Source organism: Bubalus bubalis, chromosome 17, assembly GCF_019923935.1.
Source record: "Bubalus bubalis isolate 160015118507 breed Murrah chromosome 17, NDDB_SH_1, whole genome shotgun sequence".
NCBI lineage: Eukaryota > Metazoa > Chordata > Mammalia > Artiodactyla > Bovidae > Bubalus > Bubalus bubalis.
The window spans coordinates 30519398-30543626 of NC_059173.1; the positions used below are offsets into that span (position 1 = coordinate 30519398).

Here is a 24229-nt window from a genome sequence, read left to right on the forward strand (position 1 = left end):
CTAAAGGAAAGCAGTCCTGAATATTCATTGGAAGGACTGATGCTGAAGTTGAAACACCAATCCTTTGGCCACTTGATGCAAAGAATGGACTCATTTGAAAAGAACCTGATGCTGGGAAAGACTGAAGGCAGGAGAAGGAGACAACAGAGGATGAGATGGTCGGATGGCATTAGCGACTCAATAGACATGAGTTTGAGTAAATGGGAGTTGGCAATGTACAGGGAGGCCTGGAGTACTGCAATTTATGGAGTCGAAAAGAGACATGATTGAGCAACTGAACTGAACTGAACTGATTTTTGGACTGGGAAAATGATTATATGATAAGATTTTATTGGTGGTAATAGATCCCAAACAAACAGTAAACAACAGAACAGTTTTCAGAGACCTCCAAGGAAGAGTTTAAGTGCTCCCAAGCAACTACCAATTTAGTCAAAATTCATTGTTCAAAGTTAATTACAATAGAAAAATATGGCAGTTTTTCTCTTTCTGATAGTTGATAGCAAATATGTATATATTGAATAAAAGAAAAAAGCAGCTGTATCTCAGACCTCTATACTTTCCTTTATTTAATTGGTCTGATAGTAAAGGACCTGCTTTTACCAATCCAGAGTTAATGGCTTCCCTGATGACTCAGTGGTAAAGAACCCGCCTGCCAATGCATGAGACTAGGGTTTGATCGCTGGGTCCGAAAGATCCCCTGGAGTAGGAAATGGCAACCCACTCCAGTATTCTTGACTGGAAAATCCCATGGACACAGGAGCCTGGCAGGCTGCAGTCCATGGAATCGCAAAAGTGTCGAACACGACTTACGAACTAAACAACAGCGAACTCCACAGAGAGCATTCATTGTGTGTTTCTTACACAGTATCATTTTACAAGTGTCATATGACTTTTATAAATTTTGTAAATTCTTGGACTGTCTCTTTGTCCATATCATCTTGTAGTCTTCACATACTTTTTTGCTTAGATAGAAGGCTAATATATTATTCAAAAACTATCTATCTCTTTTTTCTCTTAACTCCTTGTCTGCCCTTCTTTTGTGCTTGTCTAGATTTTGATTGCATACTGCTTCAGGACAAGTAAGAGGTCTGCCTAACTTTATTTAAAAGAAAGAAACATGGATTATTTGCGGCAGTGTTTTATTCATTTGTTAAAATTAAATGCTGGATTACTTTTCTGTTTAATTTTTTTTTTTAATGACAGATATCTTTTGGGCTTCTGATAATATCTATTACTTTTCACTTCTATTTGGAAAAGACATGCTATATATTTGTTTCAAAAAGCAAAGTCTTTAATGAAAATCACCCATGCCTGTTGCTTGCTGTTTCTGAATACATACCAGGGTTTTGTTTTTTCTCTCATAGGCAACAGTCAGCAGAGGACCTAGCCCGAGTACCCGCCAACTCCACCAGCAATATCTTGAACAGGCTGCTGGTCAGTTATGATCCCAGGATAAGACCAAATTTCAAAGGTTTGTCTCTCCCCCGTCAATATCTCCATTCTTTGCAGTTTAAAACCTAATTTTATCTGTGTAAAATCATTTATTTCAGATATTCAAAACAGTAATAACTGTTCTGTAATGTTCTTATGTCTGAGCAATTAAATGCAAAAAATGTTTAAAGATAAGCAAAACATTACTTGTAATAGTTGTATATGGTTCTAGGGCTTAAAAGAAAAACGTATATTGTGAATTAATAGGCTAACCCATATGATGGGTTTTCTATGGTGAATTAATAGACTAACCCATGTGATGGGTTTTCTAAGTATTTTGTATTCTTAACCTTAATAATTTAAATTTAGACTCTGGCTCTCATTCAGACACCAAAGTTCTACTTTGTAGGAGAACAGCCATATACTCATTTCCGAATAGAGAAAGCTCTGAGAAGCATTTAAATTATTTTTTTACTCTTTATTAGTTTTTTACATTGATTTAAAAAAAAATCCCTCTATGCTTTGGCTGAAAAAAAAAGCCATATGGTTTTTAAAAACATGTTAACTTTGTGAATAAATGTGACTATATTTTTATTTCAATAAAATATTACCACCTATCACACCATTTAAAAACCAAAACTGTACTTGCAGTAAAAGTTGTGAGAAGATTGTATATGTTTGCTTGCCTTCCTTTCTCCCTTCCCTCCTTTCTTTCTTTGTTACTTTCCCTCTTTCTTTCTTCCTCTTGATGAGTTAGATATATGAATATATCTCTGGAAAACTGCCATCTTTGTTGCTGGCTAAGGACAGGTATTAATGTAGATTGCATTAACATTAGGAGGCTTGATTTTTTTTTTTTCCCTTTACAAGGAAAAAAAAAAAAAAGTAAAGCCTGCAGCTGCTTCTAGTCAACTGAAGTTATACAACGATGTTGTAAAAACAGAGTTTTTTGTTCATTACCAGAACCTACTCTGTTACTTTCAACAGCACCATGGTCTGGGTTGTCACATGTCTACCATGTATTGATTCGACACCTGTTTTTCATCAGTCAGAGGTTATGTGGCCAAAAGGCTAACTTCACATTTTCCCTTTGTTAGCCCAAGCAGCAACCCACAATGAGTGAAAAAAAAAAAAAAAAAAAAAGAAAGCAAGAAAGAAATTGGCAACATTATACCTTAGTTCTCACTCTATGAACTCTAAAATTATTTTCCAACAGGTCAGGCAAAAATCTTTATAACAATTCTGTTGTATGTCTGATTAAGTTTACATTTTCATGGATTAAAAATCAAAATATAGTAATTGTTGTATTCTGCTTGCCATTTAAGGTAAAAAATTTGAAACACTATAAAATGCAAAACATAAATCATATTTTTAAATGATGTTTTTAAAAAATAATTTACAATATCTTAAATGCATCAGCTCAATTGAAAACTTTTTAAGGTAAATGTATTTTCCCAGAGTCCCTACAATTTAAGAGAGAAATATTTCTGAATAAATAATGCTATGAAGAACAACATAACTCATTTTTTGTTTGTGTGTTGATCCCTATTTAGAAGAATAAGTTAATAGCAATTGTGAACATGTATCTTGAAACCATAGGTTTATACATCTGTGTGGATTGGAAAAAATATAGCAATCAACTGCATAAACCATAAAAATATGAAGATTCTGACCAAGGTTTTTACAGCCACTAAACTATATCCTTCATTTTTATTGACAGGCATTCCTGTTGATGTAGTAGTCAACATTTTTATCAACAGTTTTGGATCTATTCAAGAGACAACAATGGTAAGATTAAAATTCATTTAATATTTTTAGTTATGAATAGTTTAACTGGAAAATATTAGAAGAAATTATAACTGAAAAATAAGGAGTAATTCTCAGGGAAAAAAAAAATGCATGCTCTCTCCTAGTATAAATATTCAAATTTCAGGGTTTTGTTGAATTAGTGATTTCAATGCCTTTGTATTTTTGCAGTTCACATTTAGTCTTTATACTGCATTGAAACTTACAGAATTGGGAGAATTAACATTTCACTCTGAACAACTAAGTGGATGCCACCTAGGAAAGGGATTTGTGCAATTAATATTCTGGTGCAACATTATTTCCTAATACACTTATGTGTATGAGCATTAAAAAAATTTGTGTTCATAGTTTTTTTTTTTTTCTTCTAGTCTCCTGAGGATAATCTTTGTTTTCTCTCTTGTACTAATTTTGTGATGTGTGAAGCAGAGAATTGTAAAAAGCAAATTTGATTTTCCTAAAGTAGAGCAACAGAGCTCCCTGAAACGTTTATGTTATATAAAGAAAGAACAAGGAAAGGCCCAGGAAGAAAAGGAAGAACAGGAAAGAGAGGCTTGGGGTGGGGCTGCCGACCGGCGTGAGTTGGGTGTTAGGGACAAAGAAGCCTATGAAGGATGATTTGTGGATTCCTTGAGTGACATGTGGTTCAGTTACCCTTCAGCTTCTCAAAGACATTCAGGAAAGTCCACTTGCTTATTAATGTTTTAAAATATTAATATTATACCCTTTCTGAAAAACCACATGCTGAAATGGTATTTCAGGTGGGAGGAAGAAGGCTTAAAAGTTTTGTTTTGAGCATCATTTTTTGAGATACTTATATGTTTCTTAAGTAATAATATGAAGTGTGGATTAAAAGCTTAATAGGAATGATTACAACACAGTGTAGCTTTTCAGGGAATATCTCAGACCAGAAAAAGAATGTATTCCTGTATTCCTAGGAGCATCATAGCATGTTATAAAATTGTATGTTACATTTAAATTATGACACATTTTTATATTAATTAATATCATAGTAAAATATATTGTGATGAGAATGTTATTTATTTTTCATAGAAGCATGTCTTTAACTCTGAATACTTAATTTTTTTAGAGAGTGTGTAGTTTGAATAATTAGTTATTTTGAAATCAAGTCCAAAATTCACTCCAGTGACTTTTAGTTAACCTAAATGGCTGTATATCTAGTATATTATAGATCAAGAAAGCTCTTAAACAATGTACAGACAAGTATGTATCACTGAGGAGACAAGAGTTGCATTCATCATTTGAAAATATGACTAGTTTAAGCAATTCCGACAAGAAGAGTGAGAAATGTAATTTTCTCAAGGTGAAACGTCTGGGAAATTTATTTGGTATCTGTGCTTTTCGCTGTACCCTGTTTTATCTTTCATGACACCACTATGCTGCTGCTGCTAAGTCGCTTCAGTCGTGTCCGACTCTGTGTGACCCCAAAGATGGCAGCCCACCAGGCTCTATACTACCCCTAAAACACCATGATCGAGGTGTTACATCCTGTTGGAAACATCCCCAGTACTATCCTGCATTTTAGGACAACTAATACAGTTTTTTTTTTTCTCATTTGCACAAGAGCAACACATGTGTCCTAGCTCATTAAGTACCATTAATGTATCTATTCTTTAATAAATATTGAATGCCTTCCAGTTAACAGACACTGTACTTCTTTTGGTCCCATCAGTCCATCATTGACTGTATCAAGCTGAAAATACCTGGGGTAAAGGGCTGACAGAAAAGGGGTAGGAACTTTCTCACAGGTTATTTGAGGATCATAATAAAATAGTGCATGGTCTCTCAATATGATCTTGTCTCATCCTTCTGCTCACTCTTCACAATAGCGAACCCCGAGCACCGATGCTGCGGCCGGATTCCATCAGTTTTCAGCCTGCACTCTTACCTCTGACCTCCATCTCTTGTCTGAGCAGAGCCTCTGACTCTGAGCTACACTCACTCACTCTCTGCCCCCTTTTCCATCCACGTCTTTCATCTCTATCATTTGTTTGTTTGTTAAACTGATCGATTCTTGACTGTAATTCAACTCTTTTTGTGTGTTTTAATTTTGTTCTCTGATGGAGTATTAATCTCTCAAAGTCAGAAACAGTGCATTCTGCTTCTTCATTTTCCATAAAATACAGAAGACAGTAGGTCCTCAATGAGTGAGCCCATAAATGATGTCATATTATTAACTAATATTGATTAAATAAATTAATACATTCTGCTTTGGCCTAGCAAAAAGTGAGCCCAGGTCACCATAAAAGTATTAGCAGAGCAAACTTTAAAAAAACAGACTCATGTTGAATGTATGCATGCGTATGTGCTAAGTTGCTTCAGTCGTGTCCAACTCTTTGCAACTCCATGGACTGCAGCCCCCCAGGCTCCTCTGTCCATGCCCTCCTCCAGGGGATCTTCCTGACCCAGGAATTGAACCCGAGTCTCTTACATCTACTGCATTGGCAGGTGGGTTCTTTCTACTAGTGCCACCTGGGAAGCCCATGTTGAATTTATAGATTAAATAACAGAGTAAAGAATGCTATTACAGTAGAGTGTTAGTTTTGTCAATTTAGAGACCTTTATGCAGAGGAGCCAAATTATTTATATTTGCTATTTCTTTAGATGAAATAACCTATCTTTCCCTTTGTGTTGTGCAGATATAGCCTAAAGGTTCAGAATTGAAACCATGCTCATCAAATAGACTTAAATAGTCTACTTTATTGTAATGATTATTTTTTGGTTTTGGCAATGTTTATTTCATACTTCTAAGACAGTTTTTACAGATGTCTCTTTCAGGGCTGTGATATTTTATAGATTTGCTCACTTTTTCCAAAAAACAAACTCTTTAATACCTTGTTGTGTAATAGTTAGGAAAGGTACAAGCTATTATCTGTATAGAGATAACACTATATGTCTTCTAAGGGGAAAACTGTGTCTAAGACAAAGCTTGTTCTTCATGACTTGTTACAAATACCAATCGGAAATAGTAACGATGACTCAGGAGGGTAAGAGGATACACAGGTGTGGAGAGCAGTTATATTATAAGTGGGTATTTCTTTCTTTTTCCTTCCAGTCACAAAGAGTAGGTGTATTTACTTTTCAGCTTTGCTGAGGTATAACTGACAGGTGAAATTGTAAGTTAAAACGTGTGTGATGATTTGATATGTTTCTACATTGTGAAAGGATTTCCCCCATCATGGTAATTAACACATCCATCATCTCGTGTATATGTATTTTTTCTCTTATAAGAACATTTAAGTTCTGTTCTCTTAGCAAATCTCAAGTACACAGTAGTGTTAACAACTATGGTCACCATGTTACACCCTAGATCCTCAAACCTTATTCATCTTATAACTGTACGTTTACACCTTTTACCAACCTCTCCCTCTTTCCCATAGTCCAAATTCTTGGCAGTCAACTTTTCAACTCTCCATTTCTATGGATTTGACTCTTTTTTTTTTTTTTTAAGATTCGACATATAAGTGATACCATGGCGTATTTGTCTTTCTCTGTCTGGTTTATTTTACTTAGCATGATGCTCTTCAGGTTCATCCATGTTGTTGTAAATGATAGTATTTTCCTTCTTTTCTTAAGGCTGAATAATGTTCTACTTTATATGTATGTGTGTATGTGTGTGTGTGTGTACCGCATTTTCCTCATCCATTCATTCATTGATGGGTGCCTAGGTTGTTTCCATACTCTAGCTGTTGTAAATAATACTGCAGTGAGCATGGAAATGCAAGCATCTCTTCTAGATGTCTTGTTTCCTTTGGGCATATACCCAGAAGTGAGATTGCTGGATCTTATGATAGTTCTATTTTTAGTTTCTTGAAGAATCTCCATACTGTTTTCCATAGTAGCTTTACTGGTTTGAATTTCCACTAATAGTGTACAATCTCTTCACATTCTAAACAGAATTGTTACTGCTTGTCATTAAAAAAAAAAATTAATGTCGTATAGTTGATTTACAAAGTTCTGTTAGATCTCATCTTTTTTTGGTAATAGCAAGGAACATATTTCTTAAAAAAAACAAAAGAAAATAACAAATGATACCCCCAGAACAAGAGGCTGGAAAAGTAGAGAGACTTAAATTTGTCTAAATACAGAATATATGTTCATGGAAATAGTATGCTGAACAATGTGATATCAGAGAGGCTTGTGCTTGAATCTTTTGTGTACTTGATGTGTTACACCCTAAAATGAGTGGAAAAATTACAGAAATTAAGGAACAATATTTTTTCTGGCATCGCAACCCTAAAGGGACATTGACTGTAGGGTTGTGATGCATCTGCAAGTTAATGTCATATTTTACAGTAGAATCTCATCCTAAAGAAAATGAACCATTTGTTAGTAACTCTATTGTACAGTTGAGGTTTTGTTTATTAATATCCCCTTAGAAATTTCCCTACAAAGGTCTGCTGAAATAAAGGAAGTCCTAAAATTTGGAAGCTTCAATATTGGCCAGAGCTTTCCTCTGCAGTTCAGGTCTTTCTACTCTAACTCCAGAGCCTGGTTGTGGATGCAGCATTAGGAGCTGCAGACAGAGGTGGAGCAACTTTTGAAGGAAGGGGGCAGCCCTTTTCCCCAGTGTATTAAGTTCATTATCTAACAAAGAATGCATTGAAGCAATGAGCATTAACACTATAAGGATACTTTAGCCAATTCTGTTTGCAAAACATTTCCTTCCTGCTTATTTGTCTTTTAATTCAGATGCTAAATGTCAATGGCTAACCAGAAAGCAATCTTACATTTATTCACAATCTGTAACTGTGTAGTGGAAGAAAAATCACAGCCATATAAATATTCCTGAAACTCTCCAACCTCCAGGGCTATGTGCTCCTTCAGCTTTTCGCATCTCAGTTTTTAGCTTTATGGTTCCTATTTCTCATGTCTGTGTGTTCATCTGCATTCTGCTGCCTTCCATTTCTGTAAGGTCTCATTATTAATGCTGTAATTCCGTGGTAGCTCAGACCGTAAAGCGTCTGCCTGCAGTGCGGGAGACCCTGGTTCAATCACTGGGTTGGGAAGATCCCCTGGAGAAGGAAATGGCAACCTACTCCAGTACTCTTGCCTGGAAAATGCCATGGACTGAGGAGCCTGGTAGGCTGCAGTCCATGGGGTTGCAGAGAGTCGGACACGACTGATCGATTTCACTTTCACTTTCACCAAAATCATCAAATAAATGTAATCATCCTCTTTTGAAGTTGTTATGACAGTCATTTATTATATCAGTTTGTATGCTACTGCTGATGACAACTGAACCAAGACCCTCAAATCAGTGAGAATATAGATTTGTTAGAGGTGAAGTGTGGAGAAGGCAATGGCACCCCACTCCAGTACTCTTGCCTGGAAAATCCCATGGACGGAAGAGCCTGGTAGGCTGCAGGGGTCGCTTAGAGTTGGACACGACTGAGCGACTTCACTTTCACTTTTCACTTTCATGCATTGGAGAAGGAAATGGCAACCCACTCCAGTGTTCTTGCCTGGAGAATCCCAGGGACAGGGGAGCCTGGTGGGCTGCCGTCTATGGGGTTGCACAGAGTCGGACACGACTGAAGCGACTTAGCAGCAGCAGCAGCAGAGGTGAAGTGGCATCTGCTGTATGGTTATGCTTAAAATATTTGTTGATTTCTCCATTCGATTCCTACCTTTGACTGAAATCTGTGGGTTTTTATAATAGAAAATGTAAACTTTTGCATTCATGGGACATAGTTAAGTATTATATATTATAACAATCTATATACATATTTTGCCTTGTCAGAAATACATAAGAACTCTTTCATGGAAATAAAGCCTGTTTATACAATCCATTTTCTTTGGTGTAGACATGCTTTGTAATTATATGGAATTATTGTTACACTACAATCTGTGATCCTGCCAAACTTTCTATGCCTTTCTGCTGCCTGAGTTTTTTATGTGTTTTAATAGTAGGCTTCAGCTCTGTTTGGGCAACACAGTTGTACCTGTCAAGAAAAAACTCATATTTGGGATCAGCTAAAAGAGCTTAATTCTGGTTCTTGGAAATTACTTATCTTTGTTGTTTTAAAAAATTTTTATTTTATATATTTTCTTCTATATGTACATTTAAATTTCTTTTCTTAAAACTTTCTTAGTTTACTATTCTGTACATTTTATTGCTTTTGTTATTAACTTTCCAACATTGTTTCATTTATTATAGGATAATATTGACATGCTTGCCCCATTTTTTTTTGTCTACTTTGCATCTTAGATACTCAAATCTTAAAATATTTAATTTTTTCCCTTACTATTCATCTTCAGGGTTTGTGCCTTGTGCTAGGCTAAATAGTTGTCCCCTAAAGAGGAACTTATCCTAATCTTTGGAACCCGTGAATATGTTATTTTACACAGTGGAAGAGGCTTTGCATCTGTGATTAAATTAAAAGTCTTGCAATGCAGATTAGCCTGATCATCAAGTGGGCCCAGTGTAATCACCAGAGTCCTTAGGAGAGGAGACAGGAGGGTAGAGTCAGTAACAGGAGATGTGATGTAACCAGTGCAGTAGAAGTGACATGAAGAGGATGCAGGTGAAGGGATGCAGACAACCTTGCCATGTTGGGCAAAACAAGGGATCAGACTGGCTGCTCAGACCTCCAGAGGGAACCAGCCTGGACCTCAGCTCAGTGACTCTGATTCTGATGTTCTGAACTCCAGACCTAGAAGGTCAAGTTCGGTCTTGCTTTAAGCCACTGACTGTTGGTAATAGTTTTAGCAGCATTCAGGAACTGATACACATGCTGGTGGACACTAGTTAATAATTTTTTTCTCCCAAATTCTCTTGGAGAATTATCTGATTACATGTGACTTTCTCCCAAATGCTGCTAGAGGGCTATCTGATTATGTACATTACTGTTTCCATATATGGAAATGCCAAAATAGCCAGTCATTTTTTGTGCAGTGATTAATTACTAAAAGTCTCACTCACTCAAATTAATCATCAAAAGGACATAACCAGAAAGAGAAGCTATGTTTTTATTAGTTAATATATACTGTATACCTGTCTCTTTTCCTTGTCAGTTACTTTTTAGTGGATTTACCTCAAAATGAAGGTAAATCCTTTTTAATCTATTTCTTCTAGCTGTTTTGTTCAGAAGCTTTGGTGATTCGACATCATAAGTCATAGCATTATACAGTTGGCTCTTGAACAACACGAGTTTGAACTGCGTGTGTCCGCTTTTACCATTTTCACCATAATACTATCTGTGTACTATAGTACTGTATGAGCTATGGTTGGTTGGTTGGCTTAATCCATGGAATACAGAGGGCTAACAATAAAGTTACATGTGGATTTTTGGCTGCATGGAGGGTAAGCACTACTAACCCAGTGTTGTGCAAAAGTCACCTGTCTTAGACAATCAGGAAGGATGAGAAACACCCCAGTTTTATTTTCCCTTCTTGTAATTTGTCACTATCAACTGATATAGAAAATTTGCACCATTACATAAGTGGTGTAAATAATGCTGGACCAATATCCTAATCTGTGAAAATGTCATGAAAATTACTTCTTCACTACTGTATTTAACAGAAATATATTGAGAATTTCCTGTGTATCTGATCTGGCAGATTGCAAGACTTACGGAGCTTATAGTTAGGGTGGCTGCATTGCACCGCATAGCAGGCACCCCCAATCAAAATGGAATATTGGCATAGATCTAGAAAAATTTAGATAGTCATATGCTGTTACAGAACAGTATTTAATAAAACTTTTTAAAATGTCATATTGAGAAAAATAAAGTGTAACCTAAGAATTTTTACTGACGTTTGGTTAGCTTGCAGTTCTTGCATGAAACGTCTAACCTCACTAAGGATTAAATGTAAATCCTTTTCAAACCAGGCTTGGTTGAAAAACAAGCTCTGTTGCTAGAACTTTAAATGTAATCCTGCCGGATACCATGAGATTTGATCTTCTTTGTTTCCATGAATGCCATTTTTTATCATAAAGAAAATAAAAGAGTAAAAATTGCATATGTAAGTGTTAGGTAAAAATTACAAGTAACCGTGCTAGCTATCCTAACGATAACACAAGATGTAAAATAGTTCTTAAAACTAAAATATCATTAATGAAACAAACTAGTTTTAATGTCTTCTTGTGAAATTTTTATTGCCTCGAGAAGTAGCTTAATTTGGATGTTAATTGGTACTGAAAATCTGGGAGAACATCCATTTTCCAGATCATGACTGTTAAGTGTGCTATTTGTGATGAACAATGATAGTATTTGTCACCAAGTTCTTTCAAAACAATTAAGTAATTTTCCAGTGATAAAAGAAGTCTGTTTCTGATGGGAATTTCTTCTTTGCAAAATAATATGATAGAGTTGTAATTATAGTGATTGAGTAATTGAAAATGAAAATAAATAGGTTTCCAAATTAGTTATCTTAACGTAGAGCATTTGAAATGCCAGTAACTAGCAATTATTTAGAAATGCTCATAAAAAAATGAACCAAAGCATACTAAACTAATAAGCTTTTATCTTCTAATGAATGTGGAGCCAAAGCTATTAATTTAAATTGTAAAAATTTTAAACACTCCTTATATAAACTTGCAACAACTTCTATTCACTATAATAATATGTAGCTACATAGCTAATGGAAAAGCATCTTGGAAGGACTTTCATAATGAGATAATAAATTGTAATGACCAAGAATAATACAATGAAGTAACTGATTTCCAGTTTTTCAGTGATGCTCATTCTAAAACAACTCTGGAGTTCTATTAAGAAATAAAATTTGATACAGATTATAGTAGAGAGCCCAAACTAATAGTGTTTTGAGCTTATCCCAGTGCAGCTAGAAGCAAGAATTTCAGTAGATGCTGAAGGCACAGTTTCAAGATTTGTGACCTTAGAAAAGGGATACTATTTAGTACAATTGTAGGTCAGTTGGCACAGTACCGAGCAAACCCAATGAATTACAGTACAGGCAGGATTTTTTTTTTTTCCAAGCAAAAAGCCTATTAACCACTATGACCAACATTATAAAAGAATAGCAACATAATGAGTATGTCCCAATAAAACAAAATGCTTGCTTAGCACATAATACAGTCAGGTGAAGCTCATGTACTTTACGTATGTTTTCTCACTTATTCCTTATAAAAACCCTGTGTTGTGGGTGTGTTATTTTATCTCCATCTTATAGATAGGAGTCTTCATTCACCTCTTAACCTTCTGTCATCTTGCTTTTGTTGTATGCCACTCTGCTGTGCTGTGTTTAGTCACTCAGTCATGTCTGACTCTGCGATTCCATAGACTGTAGCCCGCCAGGCTCCTCTGTCCTTCCATGAGGGTTTTTGCTGAAATTGTCAATGGCTTCCTCATTTGCTGAAAGTATTCAGTTTGATTGTATTTGACCTTTGATGGTGTTTGCTCTGTTGACCGTCTTAAAGCTTTTGATTCTAGCTTGGTGAAATTTCATTCCCAGGGTTTTCTACCTTTTCTCAGACTTCTAGCCAGCCCTTTAAATGCTTTTCTTCCCCAGGGTTTGCTTTGCCCCTGTATCCCTGCTCTAAGTAGTAATACTAGGCAAATTCTTCCTTAGTCCTGATTTTTAGAGGGTAATGTTTTCAAGGTTCATTCATGTTGTAACATGTACCCCAATTTCTTTCCTTTTTATGGCAGAGTAATAATCCATGATGTATATGTATATGCAACACTTGGTGTGTCCATTCATCTGTTGATGACACGTGCATTGTTTCACCTTTTCAGTATTGTAAATAACACTGCTATGAAAAAGGGTGTACAAATATCGGTTGTAGTCTCTTCTTTTAATTTTTAGGGGCACATGCCTAAGAGTGGAATTGCTGGATCATATGGTACTTCTGTGTTTCGCTTTTTGAGAACAAAGCACAATTTTGAAAAGGTTGAAACAACTGCATTTTGTGAGGACATGTCAGTGATTCATTTAACTCATTAAAGAGGGAACCAGCATCCTGATTTTAGCAGCTACACTGGCAAAGTTGCCTGGGAGCCATGCCGAAATAATGCTGAAAGACTCTTGTCAGTATGTGGCAATGTCTCAACAGTTACTTCATTTTTATCCAGCCCTGTTTCTAGAGGTGATTTATGGTATCTAATAATAACAAAAATACAATGAAGTAATTGAAATAGTACTAAATGTTCAGGAGCCATACAATGATACTCATATCAGGACGTGAGCTATGCATTAATTCAATTGGCTATAACAGGGATCCCCAAATCCTCAGGCTGGGAACCAGGACCAGTACTTGTTAGGAAATGGGCCACACAGCAGAAGGTGAGCAGCTGGTGGGGGGCAAGTGAAGCTTTGTCTGCCGCTCCCCATTGCTCACCTTACGCCTGAACCACCCTACTTCCCACCACATTCATGGAAAAATTGTCTTCTAGGAAACCAGTTCCTGATGCCAAAAAGGTTGGGGACTGCTGGGCTCTGGGGCTTAGCTTTTAGTTCCCTGAACACCAGACAAAAAGGAAAACATGACTATAGGCTTACATTGTATTTCCCAGTGATAGGAAGCATATACAAGGATCTTTTGTAAAGCACTTAGATCAAATATGCCTAGCACACAGTAAATACCTGTATAATGATATTATAGTTTTATATGGATTAAACAAGTGAAAAATTAAAAAATTCATCTTCAAAATTTTCATGTCATGATCACTGACCAAAATAAGATAACATGGCTTTAATAACAGGCTTATACAAGATACATCGGCACTGTTGCCTGACCCTTAAATATAAGTTTAGGACATGGTATTTTATCATAATACCATGAATGCATAGTTGAGATACTGAGGATTAAAGATGCAGTTTTTGATGATTTGATAAGACACAATAGTAGTGTTGTTTAAGTGGCTAAGTTGTGTCTGACTCTTTTGTGACCCCCATGGACTATAGCCTGCCAGGCTCCTCTGGGATTTTCCATGGGAAATTCCAGTCCATGAGATTTCCCAGGCAAGAATACTGGAGTATGTTGCCATTTCCTTCTCCAGGGGATCTTCCTGACTCATGAGTCCAACCCATGTCTCCTGCATTGGCAGGCAGATTCTTTACCGTCTGAGCCACCAAGGAAACCCTCCACAGCAGTTAGAGGAGGTAATAAAATAGCTTTTAGTGTATATACTTTTGGAATACCAATCATTTTGACGGATCATTCAGTGTAGTCCAGTCGCTCAGTTGTGTCCGACTCTGTGACCCCATGGACTGAAGCAGGCCAGGCTTCCCTGTCCATCACCAACTACCGGAGCTTACTCAGACTCATGTCAATTGAGTTGATGATGCCATCCAACCAACTCATCCTCTGTTTTCCCCTTCTCCTGCCTTCAATCTTTCCCAGCATCAGGGTCTTTTCAGATGAGTCAGTTCTTCACATCAGGTGGCCAAAGTATTGGAGTTTCAGCTTCAGTAGCAGTCCTTCCAATGAATATTTGGGACTGATTTAATTTAGGATGCACTGGTTGGATCTCCTTGCTGTCCAAGGGATTCTCAAGTAGTCTTATCCAAGAAAAGAGTTCAAAAGCATCAATTCTTCTGTGCTCAGCTTTCTTTAGGAGAAGGCAATGGCACCCCACTCCAGGAATCTTGCCTGGAAAATCCCATGGACAGAGGAGCCTGGTAGGCTGTGGTCCATGGGGTTGTGAAGAGTCAGACACAACTGAGTGACTTCACTTTCACTTTTCACTTTCATGCATCGGAGAAAGAAATGGCAACCCACTCCAGTATTCTTGCCTGGAGAATCCCAGGGACGGGAGGAGGAGGAGCCTGGTGGGCTGCCATCTATCGGGTCTCACAGAGTCAGACACGACTGAAGTGACTTAGCAGCAGCAGGAGCAGCTTTCTTTATAGTCCAACACTCACATCCATACATGACTACTGGAAAAACTATAGCTTTGACTAGATGGACCTTTGTTGGCAAAATGATGTCTCTGCATTTTAATATGCAGTCTAGGTTGGTCATAACTTTCCTTCCAAGGAGCAAGTGTCTTTTAATTTTATGGCTGCAGTCACCATCTGCAGTGATTTTGGAGCCAAAAGAAAAATAAAGTCTGTCACCATTTCCACTATTTCCCCATCTATTTGCCATGAAGTGATGGGACAGATGCCCTGATCTTAGTTTTCTGAATGTTGAGCTTTAAGCCAACTTTTTCACTCTCATCTTTCACTTTCATCAAGAGACTATTTCCTCTTCACTTTCTGCCATCCTTATGGGATGGTGTCATCTGTATATCTGAGATTATTGATACTTCTGGCAGTCTTGATTCCAGCTTGTGCGTCATCCAGTCCAGCATTTCTCATGATGTACTCTGCATATAAGTTAAATAACCAGGGTAACAATATACAGCCTTGAAGTACTCCTTTCCCAATTTGGAAACAGTCTATTGTTCCATGTCCAATTCTAACTGTGGCTTCTTGACCTGCATACAGATTTCTCAGGAGGCAGGTCAGGTGGTCTCTTAGTCTCATCTCTTGAAGAATTTTCCAGTTTGTTGTGATCCACATAGTCAAAGGCTTTGGCATAGTCAATCAAGAAGAAATAGATGTTTTTCTGGAACTCTCTTGCTTTTTCGATGATCCTGCGGATGTTGGCAATTTGATCTCTGGTTTTTCTGCCTTTTCTAAATCTAGCACGAACATCTGGAAGTTCACGGTTCATGTATTGCTGAAGCCTGGCTTGGAGAATTTTGAGCATTACTTTACTAGTGTGTGAGATGAGTGCAACTGTGCGGTAGTTTGAGGATTCTTTGGCATTGCTTTTCTTTGGGATTGGAATGAAAACTGACCTTTTCCAGTCCTGTGGCCACTGCTGAGTTTTCCAAGTGTGCTGGCATATTGAGTACAACACTTTCAAAGCATCATCTTTTAGGATTTGAAATAGTTCAACTGGAATTCCATCACCTCCACTAGCTTTGTTCATATTGATACTTCCTAAGGCCCACTTGACCTTGCATTCCAAGATATCTGGCTCTAGGTGAGTGATCATACCATTGTGATTATCTGGGTTTGAAGATCTTTTTTGTATAGTTCTTCTGTGTATTCTTGCCACCTTTTCTGAATATCTTCTGCTTCTGTTAGGTCCATACCATTTCTGTCCTTTATTGAGCCCATGTTTGCATGAAATGTTCCCTTGGTGTCTCTAATTTTCTTGAATAGATCTCGTCTTTCCCATTCTATTGTTTTCCTCTATTTCTTTTCATTGATCACTGTGGAAGGCTTTCTTATCTCTCCTTGCTATTCTTTGAAACTCTGCATTCAAATTTGTATATCTTTCCTTTTCTCCTTTGCTTTTTGCTTCTCTTCTTTTCACAGGTCTTTTGTAAGGCCTCCTCAGACAGCTATGTTGCTTTTTTGCATTTATTTTTCTTGGGGATGGTCTTGCTCTTTTTCTTCCAGTCCAGTCCATTTTAGTTTGCTGATTCCTAAAATGTTGACGTTCACTCTTACTATCTCCTGTTTGACCACTTCCAATTTGTCTTGATTCATGGACCTGACATTGCAGGTTCCTATGCAATATTGCTCTTTACAGCATCGGACCTTGCTTCTATCACCAGTCACATCCACAAGTGGGTGTTGTTTTTGCTTTGGCTCCATCCCTTCATTCTTTCTGGAGTTATTTCTCCACTGATCTGCAGTAGCATATGGGGCACCTACCGACCTGGGGAGTTCATCTTTCAGTATCTTATCTTTTTGCCTTTTCATACTGTTCATGGGGTTCTCAAGGCAGGAATGCTGAAGTGGTTTGCCATTCCCTTCTCTGGTGGACCACATTTTGTCAGAACTCTCCACCATGACCCGTCCGTCTTGGGTGGCCCTACACAGCATGGCTCATAGTTTCATTGAGTTAGACAAGGCTGTGGTCCATGTGATTAGATTTGTTAGTTTTCTGAGATTTTGGTTTTCAGTCTGTCTGCCCTCTGATGGAGAAGGATAAGAGGCTTTTGGAAGCTTCCTGATGGGTGAGACTGACTGAGGGGGAAACTAGATCTTGTTCTGATGGGCATGCCCATGCTCAGTAAATCTTTAATCCAATTTTCTGTTGATGGGTGGAGCCATTTCTCACTTCTAATAATAATATTAGATCTTATTATTTAATAAAAGATAAGCTATTATCTCTTCCTGTTTAAATATTTGCATTTTTTAATTTAAATTTATTTATTTTAATTAGAGGCTAATTACTTTACAATATTGTATTGGTTTTGCCATACATCAACATGAATCTGCCACAGATGTACACGTGTTCCCAATCCTGAACCCCTCTCCCACCTCCCTCCCCATACCATCCCTCTTGATTTGAAGCTGATGATCTGTTTCATTTTGATCATATCAAAAGGCTATGGATAGATAATATTTTGTGAATTTTGAATACTTGAAAATAAGGATGCTTAAGCCCAAAGTGGTTTACACCTTGGACATTTTTGTTCATATTCTCAGTTCAGCAGCTAAAATTAAAATCAAAAGACCTGAGCATGATGCCACAATGCCGAGTTTGACTTTATATACTAACAAGCCAACGTGGGTCAGAATGCCATTTCACTGGCAAATAAATGTATTAAGGTGTTAAATATGTTTCTAGGGTCATATATTCTTAGAATTTCTGTGTCTTGATATAATTCAACTTTTACAAATTTGTAAAATTAAAACTTTGGAGAGAGGCAGAAAACTGAGGTAAGCAGCTATTTAGTGGATTTCCAAACCTTTTTCTACTATTGTTGAATATAGCATCACATGTACAAATTTTGTACATACTTTTGTACATACTTTCTACTCTTTTGCATAATCCAAATCTTATTTGAATATCTCTCTAATCATTTACTTATATGAGTTATTGAGGATAATTTTTCTTTTCTTTCTCAAATATATATATAATCCAGTGTTATATATAGTTTTATTTTTATTTATTTTACTTTTATTGAAATACAGTTGATTTGTACTGTTAATTTCTGCTGTACAGCAAAGTGATTCAGTTATACATATGCATATTCTTTTTTCATATTCTTCTCCATTATGGTTTATCACTAGATATTGAGTATAGTTCCCCATGTGCTGTCCAGTAGGTGCTTATTGTTTATTCATCCTATATATAATAGTTTGCGTGTGCCAATCCCAAACTCCCACTTCATGCCTCCACCACCCACCTTGTAGTTTTATATACATATAAATTATTTTTGTAATTTACTGTTGAGTAAAAGACAAGTGAAATATTTTCTCTTGGCTTCTTATTTATTTTTAACTAAAATTTATCCTACTTTGGGGGGAAGAATAATGGTAATATTTAGCAGTCCGTATGCTTTTATGGCAATACCAACTAACCCCCGGTACAATTAGTGTTTGTGTTAGAGTAAAGCAATTATCGGTAAAGTACTGTGATGACATTTGAACTTGCAAGTGCTGAGAGGATGTCTGTAGAGTCATTAGAAAGACACAAAAGATACCCGAGCTATTGTGACCCTACTTGATGTTAGACAAGCAAGCATGTTTGGGCTGCTAATCTTTGAACCCTTTTTATTCTGGTGCTGAGCATGTTCTTAAAAATAGCAGTAAACACACACATGCACACATAATTTTTTCCAGGATTATAGAGTCAACATCTTCCTGAGGCAAAAATGGAACGATCCCAGGTTGAAGCTCCCTAGTGATTTCCGGGGCTCGGACGCCCTGACCGTGGACCCCACAATGTACAAATGTCTGTGGAAACCTGATTTATTTTTTGCAAATGAAAAAAGTGCCAATTTTCATGATGTCACCCAGGAAAACATCCTTCTCTTCATTTTTCGAGATGGAGATGTCCTTGTCAGTATGAGGTACTCTTTTTATGGCTTATATTTGTGGATTTATATTTTTCTTTAAAAATCAATGTGTCACCGAGGCATGTGTTAAACGAGTTCTAAGACCTCTGCTTCTGCTTTCAGGTTATCTATTACTCTTTCCTGCCCTTTGGACTTGACCTTGTTTCCCATGGATACACAGCGTTGCAAGATGCAACTTGAGAGCTGTATGTAAATGAGACCCTAAGTGACTATAGGAATAAAATGCTTAAAATTTTGAGACATTACTTGCTACTAATATCGTAGATAACAATGCTGAAGCTAATGCTTTTGACTGTAAATAGGCATTAGAATTGGAGAAGGGAAAGACTACCCACTCCAGTATTCTGGCCTGGAGAATTCCATGGACTGTATAGTCCAGGGGGTTGCAAAGAGTCGGAACAGATTGAGAGACTTTCACTTCACTTCATTTCAGGCATTAGAATGGTAGCTCAGAAGGTAAAGAATCCACCTACAATGTGGGAGACCTGGGTTTGATCTCTGGGTTTGGAAGATACCCTGGAGAAGGGAACTGCTACTCACTCCTGTTTTCTTTGCCTGGAGAATTCCATGGACAGAGGAGCCTGCCAGGCTATATAGTCCATGGAGTCCCAAAGAGTCGTACATGACTGAGTGACTTTCAGATCACTTCAGGCATTAGAATAATTTATGTAGGGAAATTATCAATTTTATATTTTTAATATTTTATATTTTATTAGAATTATGTTTTACTATATAATTTGTACTAAGATAATCTTTTTGATATTTTGTTTTGGCATTTTATTAGTTTTTTTTATTTCAGTTGAGTTATTTAGGTGTAGTTGTACAATTCTAACTTATTCAAATTGCCATCTTCATCTGAATTAGTAATATAGACAAGGTAAAGGAGAAAATGATTGTCTGTCCTAATAACTTTTCTAATGTTAAAATAATGTTAAAACTATATTTATCACAGCAGAAAATTTGGAAAACCCTGAAAAAAAATATTAACTAAATTTTACCAAGCATTCACTTTCTATGGCTCTATAAAAAGATTGTTTACAAAATTGGATTTTGGATTTTATTTGCTTCTGTGATCATGTATTTTTCAGTTTCTGAAAGATATATTATGTCTTCACCAAGAGGATTAGCTCTAAAATATGGTAAATTGCTATGAAGCTTGTCACGTGAAAATAAAAGTAGGTTTGATGTTTGGCAAAACTAATACAGTGTTTGAGGTTTAAAAATAAAATAGAATTAAAAAAAAAAAAACTTGAAAAACTAACACTAATGTAAGGAGTCTTCAGCCTGAATACCCATATTCTGTGTCCTATTTCTACAGAGAATAACTTTATAAAATGTATTGTATGCACTTGATGATACACTTTACAGTTACTTAGTGGTTATTTGTTGTTATTGCTATTTATTTTTAATTTACTGAAGCTGGATCCTAAATTTGAGCAATATTTATTGCTTTCTGACTATCATTTCAGATTTTGCAGATATAAGTGTATGTATGTACCTTGTGTATGTGCTGTATATGTGTGTCTGTGTATCAATATATATTTGTATAAATTTCAAATGTGTATATTTATTCACTTCTGTTACTGTATACACTAAAGTATGGCTTTTAAAAATACAGGCATGTAAGAGTTGAATGGTAGGCTATTACATACCATAAAGCCATGGGCCCTTGAATTATAGCCAGGTTACCTAAGCCCACAGTGTGGGCTTCCGGAGGCACTAGTGATGCAGAGATGTCCCTTTGAGGAGCTGTTTTATTGTTTTTCTGAGGCCATGCAACTCCTTTAGGGAAGTTGGTAGTTAATTCTTCTAGAAAATTTGTTTTGGTGCTTAAGTTTCTCTAAAAATTTCCAGGTAGCATATGCGCATGATTTGTCAATATTTACATTCAGGAAGCTAGTATCACTTATTTCCTATTATTTTGATGACAGTTCAGAATTCTGACAAAGACAAATGTACTACCATTTTTGACACCCTGGGATTTTAACCATTTGCCATATGCTGATTACTTTAGCTTGTCCTTTCTTTAAGCCAATTATCTGTAACTTTTTTATGAATACTTGATTTAGTGGCCATAGATTTTTACCTCTTTACATTTCTAACGGAAGTTTCATGTAAGAATGGCCTATAGTTTTACCATTTCTATGTTTAATATTTGGATGTTTCAATATTGAAAAAGTGTTAATGTTATATCCCAAGCTAGTGTTTTGTTTATTTTTGTTTATAGTTGGTTACACAACTGATGACTTAAGATTTATCTGGCAGTCGGGGGATCCTGTCCAGTTAGAAAAAATTGCCTTGCCTCAATTTGATATTAAAAAGGAAGATATTGAATATGGTAACTGCACAAAATACTATAAAGGCACTGGTAAGTAATGTCCTTTAAATTAAACAAAACGAAGTCCTATTCCAAAGATTTATTTCAATACTGTATATGCTAAGGACAGAATAGAAAAAACTAGTTAAAAAATAAGTTCAAAATTTATAGATGGTTCATACTGATATATTTAAATCTTTCATAAAATTACATTCACTAAAGTTAAACATTTTTTTTTTACTCAGTAGATAGTTTTGCTTTTCTTTATGTAATTACAAATAAAAGAGTTTTCAATTTTTATTATTTTATTTTATTTTATATTTTATTCTCCAGGCAGTGATATTCTTAGATGTTGCCAAGAAATTCTCCTTTGGGAAGGGCCAGACATTATGGATGTGAACATGTAACCCATTTATAGTCATCTGTTGTCATTAAGGCAGTTTTTTGATGTTAGTTTTTGACTACATATTCTTGATTTTCAAAAGCATTCATCTTTATACTCTGCAGGAAATAATTAGCACATGAGGTAATTGGGCATTGGTAAATATTCACTACATAATATTCTTGGCCTAGGTTATGGAACAGCCAATTATGAAATCTCAACAAATTAATCTCATTCATTAAATTACATCAAGCTTTACGGAAGTGAAAATGCAATACTCACTGATCAATACTTTCATAACATGATTAGTATTCAAACCTTTGTGTCTCCTATGGTAGTTATAGGTTATTGAGGACTTTAGATATTAAATATAGCGCTATTGCCCTTAGCAATGTAAATAAAACGATGATTGATTTTGATGATTACATTCATATTAATAATTGGTCTAACTTGTAAATTACCATACAGTTCTAAGTCTATATCAGGAAGTAAATCAAAGATATTTATGAATAGATGAAATTAAAGTTTAAGTTTTTGCAACATTTATGTTGACTTTGCAAAAATAAAAATATATAGTGTGATTGTGGAAAATTTATAGAGATCAAATGTTTGCACTAAAGTTCTGCCATTGTGACATCGTTAAGAAAGGACAAGATATGACTTAAAACATTCCTATCTGACACTAGAATAGAAGCGTGAACAGTTGCATATTTGCATCATTGTAATAAACATGACATAGGCCAGCTCGGAAATAAAGTTAGTTTAAGCATCCGTTATCACTGACCTTCAAATAAATTAACAGATTATATAACACTTATATATAAAGAGTCCCTTCTCTTGTAGAGTTTATAGTATTTTAGGACAAAAAACAAAATAAGCAAATACACTACTGAAAGAATTGCCAATTTTTTTTTTAATGGAAAAAAGGAGCACTCTTAAAAATTTTACCGTCAGTGTACTCAATGAAGAAATCATAGATTTCAGTGATTGTTGGATATGGGCATGATCTTTTTGCTCATTCTGAGCCAGCTCCTGTATTGAACACAAAAAATAACTAAAACACACGGTGAATGTCTTACTGAATGTCAAGGACAAATCTGTGTCAGCTGTGACCTGGGCACAGTGTTCCTTCTCCTCTCTCTGCTCCTCACTCAAATTATAGAGCCTGACTACAGTTTTTAGGGATTTTTACAAATCAAATGAAAAAATGAACTTGAAAGCCAAGAGAGGTATTTTTGGGAGGATTGCTGTATAGAAACACATTTAGTAGATGGCTTTTTGAGTTCTTGCTGTAAGGCATTGTTTTAAGTGCTTTGTAGGAATTCCATAATTTAGTCCTCACAGGAATGTTATGAGTTCAGTGAGTGTTATTTTACTTGGAAAATAGTTACCCACATACAGATTATATGCTTCACATTCTAAAATGAATAATCTCTAAATTGTTTTGAGAAGCTTGAAATATCTTTTATTGAAGTTTTAAACTTCATCTAGAGATGAAAATAAAATTAGTAATTTTATATCTAATTTTATGTAGTATAAAATTATGTAAAAGCAAAGTTGAAAACTCTGGTGTTATTCATTTTTTCACCTTTAAGCTCTGAATTTAAAAGTTTTCATTTGGGGATTCAGCAGTAAATAAAGGATAGATCCCTGCTCTTTTATAGATCCAATGACAAGCAAATAAATGAAATATAATCCCTTTTAGTTCGAAGAAGGAACTAGGGTGTGCTGTGGTGGAGAGTATTCGGGGAAATACTCAAGATTTATGATTAGTAAATCTTTCCTATATTTTTGTGTATGGTATTTTTTGGTTTATCATAAATGAGTCAATTATATCTCATTATTTACAGAAAATAACAAAAACTCATGGCTAAGAGAGTAATAATTGAAACTATATTTCAGTAAACATGCTTTATCGACATTTATATGAATCATTGTATGTATATAAGAAACATTTTAGTGTTTGGATAATAGTTAGAAATATATGTAGAAAAATAGAACATTCAAAATATATGGAATGCTTAACCGTGTAGAATAGTGGGTAAGACAGAGGGCAGCATGTACAAAAGGATGGCCAATATTTTCTTTAATTTGTATAAAATTATCCAAAAATCATGATTTGGCTTTAACTTTATTAAAAATTATTGTTTTTGTAATTATAGAAATTACACAGGTGGAGAAAAATACGAGTATGCAAGTATAATTCCAAATTCAATTTCTATACTTACATTGGAAGCCCGAGTGAATAATAATCAAATAAAGCCTCATAGGAAATAGTCAATTGAATTCGCCAATGAACATTTATATCAATTAGCTGCCCACCTGCCTCTCATAAATTTAACAGTACCACGAAAAGATCAAAAAAGATCAAGAAATGTTTCTGATAAAAGTTTATGGAGCGAATCACTGTTATATTCAAGCATGTGTTTCTCTGCCACATGCATCCAAGTCCTGGGACGTTCCCCAGCGGGGTGCCTTCAGATGAAGGACTTAAGTTTC

General features: G+C 35.7%; 1 protein-coding gene across 3 annotated transcripts in view; it reads left to right on the plus strand.

The window, feature by feature from the left end:
* The window catches only part of GLRB (glycine receptor beta), a 91875-nt gene that overhangs the window by 38987 nt on the left and 28659 nt on the right, over positions 1-24229 (plus strand). For all 3 annotated transcript variants that reach the window (XM_025267965.2, XM_006078207.3, XM_006078208.3), the window contains 5 exons: positions 1365-1471; positions 3152-3219; positions 18796-19025; positions 19134-19216; positions 21259-21399. In XM_025267965.2, the coding sequence (XP_025123750.2) occupies positions 1365-1471; positions 3152-3219; positions 18796-19025; positions 19134-19216; positions 21259-21399 (629 nt within the window). The remainder of the gene's footprint in view (positions 1-1364; positions 1472-3151; positions 3220-18795; positions 19026-19133; positions 19217-21258; positions 21400-24229) is intronic.